The sequence below is a fragment of the Lolium perenne genome, chromosome 3 (assembly GCF_019359855.2).
Source record: "Lolium perenne isolate Kyuss_39 chromosome 3, Kyuss_2.0, whole genome shotgun sequence".
Classification (NCBI taxonomy): domain Eukaryota; kingdom Viridiplantae; phylum Streptophyta; class Magnoliopsida; order Poales; family Poaceae; genus Lolium; species Lolium perenne.
Window position 1 is genome coordinate 343318526 of NC_067246.2, and position 11406 is coordinate 343329931.

Consider the following 11406-nt stretch of genomic DNA (forward strand, 5'->3'; position numbering starts at 1 on the left):
TTGCCTATGGTGTTATTGGACACATCACCCACACTAGTTTGTGTATCTATATTATTGCATATGACACATGTGTGCTTAATCTTATCCTTGTATCCCATTTGAGTATTGCATAGCTGCAGATGAAGCGGAAGCTCTCATTCCCTAGGCTTGAAAGGAATATAGTATAGCCATTACGTTGCTCCAACCAGCATCATAGGAAAAATTTCATGGAAACTCTATCCTTACAAAAATCATTTCGTTGCTCGAACCAACATAAAAGTTTCATGGAAACCCTATCCTTAAAAATATCAGGGTTTTCTTTTGTTTCAAACAAACGTGATCTCGACTGTCAGACTTCCTTGGTCAAATTTAACACGACCATTAATCTCCGAAGCTAAAGATTTGCTTGGATTTTTACGAGTATAAACACAGCTGTTTTTGTAAAATTTTGGCCGCATTTTGCTCTTCCAAAACACTTTTGTAAAAATGAAGAAATGATGATGATGGGCAGGAACAAGAGCGAAGGAAGAAGTTGACCCACAGGTCAAAGCGTCCGAATTCCCCCTCGTGCCTAAAAAGGCTCTCTACCCGCAACCGCAATCCGACCCAAGCCTGCACCCGCTTCCCCGTTTACGCCGACTTCTCCCCCCCACACGCGCGCTCGCCGCCGGCGACCTCCACTTCTAGGGTTTCCTCCCCGCGCCACCCAAAATTCCCCCAACGCCCCGCCCCAATCTGCCCAATTTCGCGCGCTGCCCCGCCCAATTGCCTCCCTCGACCGGCCGGCGGGCGCGCGGCGGCGGAATCCATCCCTAATGCCTTCTTGATGTAGCGTAGCTCGGAGGGGATTGACGACGCCGGCCGAAGCAGCCGCAGCAGGAGGCAGGCAGGGCATGTCGGGAGGGGGAGCAGGAGGAGGGAGCTCCATCTCCGGGGGCAGCTTCCCCGCGGGCACGCCCAGGGGCGCGCCGTCGACGGACCCGCCGTCCCTCGCGCAGTACCTCCCGCTCGACCCGCTCCCCGTCGGCGACCACAAGCACTCGCGCGCCGCCGAGCTGCGGCGGGCGCTCGCGGACGCCGCGGAGCCGCCGTTCGCGCTCAAGCCGCTCCCGCCCGCCGCCACCGAGGAGCTCCGGCGGATCCGCGGGGCCGTCGCCGAGTCCTCGGCCAGGGCCAAGTACACGCTGCTCCCGCCACCTATCTATCCATCACTAACGTCTGCCCGCATTGCTCCGTGGACTCACTGGTTCCGAAATGAGGTGCAGGGACAGGGCCAAGTCGATGCACGACTCCCTCCAGAAGCTGGACAAGTACCAGAACGTCGTCACCCGGCGCCGGCAGAGGAGCAGCGCCGAGAGGTCCTCGGGGAGCATGTCGGGTTCGCTCAGGATGGGGGCGCAGAACAGCGGGGATGCGCCCGTCCAGAGGCTCGAGGAGAGGGCTAAGAGCGCCACCATGAGCAAGCGTGTCCGCTCCTCGCTCCTCACCGCAGATGCACGGGTTTGTGTTTTTCCTACTTCACCCAGTTTTGCGTGTATGTCTTTGCGGTTCATTGTTGTTGTTACTACTTGAGTAGTGTTTGAATATCTCAGAGGTCCAATTTTTACTACTCTACACATATGAATTGGTGTGAACTGCTAGTTGCCATGACATATTCGCGTGGCAACAACAGGTAGTGCAAGTGATCTTATCTTAAATGACAAATCTTTATTACATGAATCCTTCTGAACTTCTGTGATGTTGATAATTGTGCACTTAGGCCCAACTGTTGCTGTTGTATACTGAGTCTCATGAATTAGAACATTGCGCAGAGTACAAATAGAACTGTCTGGTTGATTAATCTTGAATGAACATGTTCCCTTAGCTACAGATGTTTCAATACTGGGCAAAGATCTTTTACCATGTTTCTTTCTGGATAGCTTTTTTTGTTTCACAGTGATTAAGAAGCCCCCACGTTTAATTTTTGGCTTGTTCAATTTTTAGAAAAAAGTTCATGTTTGGTTTATCTGTATTTTGATTATCAGTATACTTCATCCTTATTCTGTCTTCCCAGTGCTAAGCGATTTCTTTTGTTTTGACTCTTTGACAACTGCATATTTCAGTTGGAAGGGCGTGTTAATGTTTCTACAAGGCAAGGTCCTTTGGTAGACACTGAGAAAAATCTGCCTTTGGAGAAGGAAAAACTTTCTGTGAGAAATGTCAATGCTACAGCTGGGTTTTCCGAAGACAAATTAGTACGAGGCCTAGCTCCTGGTGGTGAAGGATGGGAGAAGAAAATGAAACGTAAGCGTTCTGTTGGAACTATGCTCAATAGAGGCAGTGATGTGGACCGAGATGTTAAACCATCAGTTCAACATAGATCAAGCAGTGAAGTACGAGGACGTTCTAGTGATGCTCTTCCATTTAGGTAATCTTCGTGCACTGTCATCAGCTTTGTTATCTGTTTATAGTTTTTCCACATAAGCTTCAAATGAATCACTTGGAGATGAGGTATGGGGTTTAGTATGCCTCAGATTGTTGTCGTAAGGTGGATCACCATGGAAGGCCATGTCAGTATTCAGGGGTACTTATCTTATCCCTCCTTTAATTGTTGTATCACAGACATGGACCTTCTGCTGGAGCATCTGGAGGTAGCAAGATGGATGGAAGTTCTCAGCAGAGTAGTTCTGGCTCACGGTATCTTCAGAAGACGGAGATGGATTCCCCCTCTCTTCCAAATGAAAGACGAGAGCGCCATGCTGGGCTAGACAAAGAACGGGTTTTGGTGAAAGGAAACAAGTAAGTGTTGCTAGTTTTGTGTCTGTATTTTAGTAAGACATTATATAACATGAGCACACTGGTTTGACCGGTTAAAACCTCTTTGTGCTGCTGGACTGCTGGTACTCTTGATTAATGCTCGCACACATTTAGTTTGGAACCTCTATAGTTCATGATATTAGGTCTTTTGGTTGCTTTTGCAATATGAGTAGTAATAGTTATGCGCTGCGCCATCCTTCTGATGTTTTGTGTCTATTGTGATTCCAGGGCACATACTTCCGAGGATATGCAACCTGGAACCTTAAGTCCTGTGACTAAGGGTAAAGCATGCAGGGCACCACGAACCAGTTCTCTTGTAGGCATTCACTCATCATCTACTTTGCTACGCTCAGCCGGAGGAATGGATGAATGGGAAGAAGCACCATGCACAAATAAAGCCTCACCCTTGGGAGGCACCACAAATCGCAAGCGTCCTATGGCTGCAAGTGCCTCTCCACCTCCTGTTGCTTGGGTGGGTCAACGTCCGCAGAAGATGTCGCGATCAAGAAGAGCAAATGTTGTATCCCCAGTGTCAAATTTTGATGAACCCCTCCTATCTGAAGGATCACCAAATGATGTTGCAGTTAGGCCAGCTTTAGAAACGCCTGGCCTCTTACTCCCAAGGGGTGCAGCTAGCAATAATTCACAAGCTGTATCTAGAATGGATAATGTTACATCTCCAGCTTGTCTGTCAGAAAGCGAAGGGTCTGTTGCTACCGAACACAGGAGTAAGGAGAAAGTCACAAATAGTGGCGACTTTGAGAATGAGGGGATAAATTCAGCTCATGTTGCAACAGATTTAATTTTCTCGTCCAAGAAAAGCAGGATTCCGTTGAAAGAAGAACTTGAAGATGGTAGCATTCGTCGTCAAGGGAGGAGCGGAAGAGGCACTATGCATGTTAAAGGGTCATCCATACCAAAAGAGAAGTTGGACAGCAGCGAAACAAGAAAGTTGGCAAAGAGCGCAAGACCTGTATCTGAACAGAATGAAAGGTGCTTACTGACTGAATTCTATCTGAATGGGTTGTTTTATTTTGCATCTCAAACTTATGATTTTTTTATTTGGTGCAGTAAGTTAGGCCGTCCTCCAACTAAGAAAGGTTCGGACCGCAAAGCATCATCTCGACAGCCAGAAATTCTGAATTGTGGGTCGATGGATATTACAGGTCTGCTCATAGGCATTTTAATTTAATAGAATATCTTTGGTTTCTTTTTCTGGAAGTTGATTTTGATGCTAAACCATCTCTTGTAGTTGAACCTGAAGATGATAGAGAAGAACTTCTAGCTGCTGCAAATGCTGCCCGTGGTGCTATTGGTGCGCAATTATAGTTATCTTATTGGGCTGCAAAGAGTGATTTTATGTTTCATGGTTGATAGAATCCTTATTCTTTTCTGTAGTTGGCGCATATACTGGCCCTTTCTGGAAGAAGATCGAACCAATGCTTACTTTCATCCGCTCTGAAGATTTATCATTCTTAAAAAACCAGGTTGGACTTCATTTGCCTTACAAGTTCATAGAATGGACCTATTGTCTTGTTGGAATGAACCATCACTTACGGGAGTCTATTTCAGATTACATTTTTGGAAGAGCTTGAGATGGGCATGTCTAATATGCACGATGATGATAAGTTAACAGTATCAACTAACTATAATGGGCCATCATCAATGGTACTTTCCCTTCCGCTACTCTCCTACCCTTATCATGGAAGATGTTTTCAATAAATCCTCAACTTCTGTATTCCTTTATATGCCGATCGTGAACTGCAAAGATCTGAGTTTGATACCCTTGTTTCACATATTTCCAGGTTCTGCCTGCGTCTAATTCTTCCATGTTGCTGGATCAAAGCGAAGCAAATGGTATTGGACCAAAAGAATCTGTAGACATTTTGTCTTATAATGGCGAGAATCACAGCACCGCATCGCAAAAGGCACAGGGGCAAGGAATATTTGGAGAAATGGCTCCCCTGACAAGTAGACTGCTCTCTGCTTTAATTGTAGAAGATGTCGATGATTTTTCTGAGTCCAATGGTGTGCAAGGGGATATACTTCTTGAGTTCTCAAATGACTTCCTTCCTCCTGCCGCCACAGTTGAATTTGGAGCTACGGCAGTAGAATCAAGTTTTGGGATGTGCCCTGATTTCAAGCATTCAAGCAGTAACTCAGTATATAACAGCATGTCCAATGGTTTCACAGCTTCCAGCAATTTGAGGGGCTCATATAGTCAAAATTCAGTTTTCAGTGAGAATATATCAGATGGGATAAATGTTACAGTGTACCCAGAAAATGGCACTTTGCATGGATCCATGCCACATATTTCACATCAGTATCAAACTCCTGGAAAAGATTTATCTTTACCACTATATGGATATCAGTATGCACAGATGTCTTTGCACGACAGGACTTTGGTTGAGTTGCACAGTATTGACATTTTCCCAGAGATGGTATGGTTCCTGAGAAATAAAAAACTCTATTCATGATAAGCCTGTTTGTTTGAAGGTTAATTTCTTTGTTGTGTAGTTAGTCATAATTAATATGCCTGTATTTCTCAATCTTCTTAAATAGTGTGAAACATGATTATCTAGATCATGTATGATTCTAAGTGATCTGGTTCCGGTATTCAAGATCTTATGTTTATGTGGTTGCAGTATTTTCCATTTTTTGATTGTTTTCGTTTCTTAGGAACTGAAAAGAGATCAAAAATACATTATTTTAATGGCATAAGTGTGTATAGCAATTACTTCATCAACTAGAAAACACACACTTTTGGAAGTATGCCACACAATTTTGGAAGTATGCCCGTGATCTGGGCTGAAAACAGGACATGGATTTGAGATTTTGAGGGGCTGCGGTTCGTTGGGTGTTGATGACTAATCAGTAGTGAGAGTGCTCCTCTAGGGTGGACCAGCTGCAAACATAGTTTCATGATTCTCCAGGAACAGATGCATCATAGGCCACCTCATTGTTTTCAATCATTGCCTGTGATTTCGTATGTCTCATTGCTTACTGGCAATATTTGTTCTTGTTTCAGCCCGAGCTGGATGAGGGAGAGGATGAGGATATCAATAAAGTTATTTTGGAGCTGCAGAAAAGACTCTTTGACCAGGTGATTATTCAGTTTTGGTTAAACTCGAAAATAGTTGGATAGTAGTATAATATTTAACGGATTATCATTTCGTTTTCTCTAGAGTTCACATGAAGTTACTGTGGCAACTAGGTCATACTAAGCTGGCATACATATTAGTAGTTGTTCTAGAACTTTTGGTCTGGGCTTCAAGCTTAAGTAGTGAGATTAATGATATTATTATGGTGGAATTATCAATATTGAAAGAAGTTGGTATTTTTTTCTTCTGATAAATTGACAGTACTCAAAACTAGTGAAATAGTTTGACGGATGAGTTGGGTCCAGTGAGAATTCACTGTTTTTGGCCTATTTGAATAGGGAAAATTATTTGCATAGCTTGGTTAGTCCCTATTCGTCAACTAAACAATTTTGTAAGAGTAATTTGACTTGAGTCAGTTTGAAACAATCCCACATAGTCTGTCATTTGGAAGCATTATACCAAGTGAATTATGCCCTCCACCTCTACTAGTTCTGCGTCTGCCATGTATATCCTCATTTTTTTATGTTAGTTATTTTCTTTTGGCTTCGGTTTTCAGCAGTTTTGTTTTAAACACCTGTGTGCATGCAAGACGTGCCATGTTTTAGTGCTTTAGAAACTGAAAAAGAATGCATGGTTGAATGGAAACATATTTCCCTGGATGTGTATTTTTGTTCAACATTCAATTTGGTATATTTCCTATATGGAGTACTTGTGTAGCTTGCACTATTTTCTAGGAAATGAATATGCTTTTCTAATCAAAATGCATGTTTCTCTACTTGTTTTAGGTGAATCAAAAGAAGTGCCAATTAAATAAGCTAGAAACGGCAATTCGAAATACTAAAAACATGGAGGAAAGGTATTAATGACTCTACCTATGACCTAGCATATTGTTTAAAACTGAGTGTAAGCCATTACAGCATCTAATTCCAAAAGCTTGTTTTGCAGGAGCCTGGAGCAACAAGCAATGAACAAATTAGTAGAGAGGGCGTACAAAAAACTGCTGGTAACTAAATATTCTTTGTAGTTCCATTACCACTTACTTTTTCTTAGTGCTATTTAAGGAATTGGACTATTTGGGTGTCCTGTTCCCCATAGGTTTAGTGTAAATACAAGTAGCAACCTTTTGAACCTTGGTCTTTTTTACAGGGTGGCCGGGGTAGTTCTAGTCATAAGGGTGGCCTCAGTAAAGCAGCCAGTAAGGCTGCAAAGCAGCTTGCGTTGGCTTTTGCAAAGCGAACGCTGGCCCGATGTCAGAAATTTGAGGAAACAGAGAAGAGCTGCTTCAGAGAGCCTTTCCTTTGGAGTGTGCTGTCTGCACCTTTGCCAAAGAGTGAGGCAGCTGAGGGTAATGCACACAAAACTGTGGATAAGGCGAACAAAACCTTGATTTGGCACGTTGTGTTGGTAAGAACTTCCAATAAAATTTGCTTTGTTGTGCTGCAGGTGGTGCTCCAGGATCCGCAGACAGGCCGAAGCATGCAAAGCTCGACAGGAGCCCATTGAGCCAAGGTATTTATAGGCTTCTTGGGCAGCTTTTGGCATGTAAATTAGTTCATGAGAACAAGGATCGCAAATGATAATTTCGTTTGAACTCTTTGCTGAAGAGTTACTCCAACCTGTGCTGATCCTTTTGCAGGTAGTACAAAGATAAAAAAGAGCGAAAGAGACAGGGACAGAGATGGGTCCGCCAAGAATTCAAGTTCCAAGTCAGGCCGCAACTCCTCAGGCAGCGGGAGGAATGACCGCAAAACCAAGATGAAACCGAAGCAGAAGCTAGCGCAGCTATCGACATCAGGGAACGTCCTCGGAAGAGTCACAGAGCCGCCGCTGAATTTCCCGTCACCATCCCCGCGCGAATCCCAGGAGCGGACAAACCCTCTGAGCCTAAAGCCTATCCACCCTACTCAGCCGATCAGGAACACCGCACCTATCGCCCCCCAGGAACCTCCTATGGACGCCAACCTGCCAGGGATGGACCCGATGGTGGACATCCTGGACGTGCCGGAGGGCAACGACATCGGCTCCTGGTTCACGGAAGATCTGGACGAGTCGCTGCAGGACTTTGACTTCTCCGGAGGCCTGGAGATCCCGGATGATGACCTCACCCAGCTAGGGTTCATGTGAGATGCGTGGGATAGTAGTAAATATCATTATATATGTGCATATGATTGGAGTTTTGATCCTATATTAGCGGCACTGTCTTGCACTAACCAGCTAGTTGATGCCTGCCTCAAATTAAGGTGGGCATCCTGTAAGTGACCCCAGTTCATGTGTTGACATCGAATGTGCAAAGTCAAGTCGAGTATTATGTTCAGATAGATATACTTGGAGCAAACCATTTTTTGTATGGGGGTTTGGGCTCTGCATCTACTGTCGCAGATTTGCGGGGAGGAACAACTCGGCAGTAGCGCATCTAGGACGTTCTGTTGGACTCTTCATTGAGAAACTGGATGTTTTCTTTCCAGGTTGCTTAGTCTGCTGCTTGCTTCCGGTGAGCTGACATCTAAGTGATAGCCAATTCTTGACAATGGTTTGCCGAATGGAGAAGGGCATTCTTCTGAGATGTCTCTGAAGAAGGTCATGGAGGAAAGTGTCAGAGCAGCATTCTGCACATTGGGGTTGGAGATGCCAACCCCGCCCAGTTTTCTTTTCTTTTTTCGATAAAGCCCAGTTTTCTTTTCTGGAGAGGACACTAGCTAGCTGCTATGTAATAAAAGGCGCGCGATCAACAAAATTGCACAGTAGATGATATGCGTCCCCAAAGTCCCAAACTAAAGTAAGCAGCTATCTAATAATCATAGGTAAATGCATTTTTTTAAACTAAGAAAGATATAGGTATCTAAATAGAATACAAAATCCTTGCAAATAGTACAGAAAAGCAAAACACAGTCTGTAGCTTTCGCAACGTCGTGATAGCTCCCATCCCATGCTTTCTCAATACTACTTCCTCTGTTTATAAATATATAAGACGTTTTAGCAAGTCAATCTGGCTGGTAGAAATTTCGTGTTTGCCTTGCAGTTGCAGGGGACCTAAAGTTCATCGTCAGCACCATACCGGCCGGACTGCAAGCGGGCGCACTGGGCCGTGAAACTACACGCACCTCGCGGCCATCGCCACAGTGCCGAGGGGCACTCTCTCGGCGCGGTGGACCATGATGGCCGAGCAAGAACTCGAGCACCAGCAGTGTTGGAAACCGGACGGCCACCTCAGGTTGATTGATTCTTAGTTTCTTACACACTCGCAAATTCATTTCAGCTCTCGGTCTATATGGTCTCTCCATCTAGAAAACATATTTTTAGTTCTCAAAAAATTACATGTATATCTCAACAATCTATGTGTGTTCATATAGTTTCGTGAAAAATCAATATTTTTGTGATTGATATAAAAAAGACAAATCATGTCTCACAAAAAGCCCTATTTTTTACATCAATTTTTATCTTTTTTACACAGCTTAAACGAGACTTTGTGTGCACATAGCATGTGAAGATGTACACGTGAATTTTTCATTTGATTTTTTTTAACATTTCAAAATGTATCAAAGATGCACTTTAAAATAAAGAGAGCATATACACCAAAGAGCCAAAATATCGCTCCCACACCCACCAACACACTGTGTCTGAACCCTGAATTCTGTCCAACAATAGAACCTGAGGTTGCGGCAACAGCGAGAACACACCTTTCGGGTCTATGCCTCCACCAGCACCGGGCCGTCAGTTTGCATCTTTGCTCGTAATGAGTTCATCACGAAATTGGATAGTCTTACATACCCACACGTTCATGGTCGTACCGAGGCTCCAAGACCTCCCCAGCCTGACCAAGAAAAACTCTGACAGGTGAAACCAACTACTACAACCAGAACAACAACAAGGGAGACAACAGAACCAAAACAACATCGTTTTCCTGACTTCAGACCAGAAACATGCTCCCTGATTAGCAGCAAATGCGAATTCTTGTAAACGGCTAAATTAAGCCAATCTGCGCAAGCTGGGCTACACAGAGATTGTGATCTCATTGCATGAACCCTCCCAAGATCCTTCCTACCATATCCAGTTCCAGCCGGAGTGTTAACTGATAGTCTATTTAGCTTCACTTTACAGGCCATCCTTATGCCTTAGCAACTCATCATAAGTAATTAAGGGCACTTCCTTTGCTTCTTCCTTTTTTACTCGTCACGGATGTTCAAACATACAACACATGTAGTGTAATTTCAAATGCCAAACCATAGGCAACCAGAAACAAATGCCACCAATGCATTGATCAGGTTCCTTATGCAGAAAACTGATGAAATCAACAAATAACAGGGCATGTATTTCAAGGGGCAACGATACCTCACACGGCGAGGGAAAATATGATGAAATAGGTGATCAAATTTAGGGTGCTACACCGGGAAGTACATTACTTGCTGTCGGAACAGGAAAAAAAACCCCACCATTTTCATAACAGTGATAAACTACTCCATCGGGTGACGCTAGCCTCACACGATTTGGCCTGCACAGTATTGAACTATAACCTGCTACTATATCTAAGCGAAAACTAAGCTTAGCCACCCCTGTTGCGTAGCGGAACCGTATGCATTTTCGTAACAGAACCGTATATATGCATGTCAGGTAAGTAGGAAGCAGAACTAGTGCTCAGATAAGTTAACATCAACCAGCAACAGAATATACCTGTGGGGTTCCTCGCGGTCACTAAGGATACCGTTGTCAGCGGGTCACCTTACTTGACCAACTCCCAGCACTGGTCACCTTGGCATGGCTGGCCGTTCCTAGCATCCACAGCAAGTAGAAAGCAGAGAACCACTAAGATGATGACTTTCAGTAGTTCAAGGCCATAGGCTCAAAGCAGAACAGCTCTTGTTAACCAAAGCTACATCTATAATTAGCGAGATGCTTAGCTTTTGCAACATGCAGACACAAATGATGAGCACTATCATATCATGTACACTGAGTGACAAGACAGGATAACCTTACATGGTTAATCTCTTAAGTCACACTAGATTAGTACAACATGTGACAAAAATGAAACTATGTGCCTGCATGCCTTCAGATTACACTCACGAAAGCATGACTAGAAGTTAACTAGTCAATACAATTGAGATTACAGTTGCTAAGGTTTTTCATAGTCGACCAGTGATGCACAAGGAAAGGCAGTCTACTAGAGTATGTGGTTGTGCGTCCAGATTGTAGCTTTCAACAGGCGGGGTGCTTCAGTCTGCAAGATGGTAAGCCACAGCGTACGTCCTCTCGAGGCTCTCGAAGCTCAGGTAGATGGTATCACCGCTAATGGAGCCCGTGGAGAAAACCCCGATAGGCACCGAAAGAGAGCAATGCATGCCAATGAACAAGGCGTGTCCTCCACCACCAAGACTGTTGACTCGGCAAAGAGTTCCGGCATCCAAATCCACTCGATACACATCATACTTCCAGCTCACTAAATCTCCGCAGTAACCTACCGTGCACCAGCATCAACTCCCCGGCATTCTCCACCAGGTGCACACTACCCGAGTCGGCAGCTTGGCGGCCACCTCCA

General features: G+C 44.4%; 1 protein-coding gene across 1 annotated transcript; it reads left to right on the forward strand.

Moving 5' to 3' along the window:
• The first annotated feature begins 582 nt into the window (after positions 1-582).
• On the forward strand, positions 583-8196 carry LOC127346063 (uncharacterized). Its single transcript, XM_051372595.2, has 16 exons — positions 583-1156; positions 1245-1479; positions 2082-2386; positions 2581-2757; positions 3004-3768; positions 3847-3941; positions 4028-4090; positions 4174-4262; positions 4348-4443; positions 4581-5216; positions 5804-5878; positions 6662-6732; positions 6822-6879; positions 7023-7221; positions 7320-7385; positions 7513-8196. Exons 1-16 carry the CDS (start codon positions 873-875, stop codon positions 7998-8000), a joined length of 3702 nt encoding a protein of 1233 aa, XP_051228555.1. The 5' UTR covers positions 583-872; the 3' UTR covers positions 8001-8196.
• The last annotated feature ends 3210 nt before the right edge of the window (positions 8197-11406 follow it).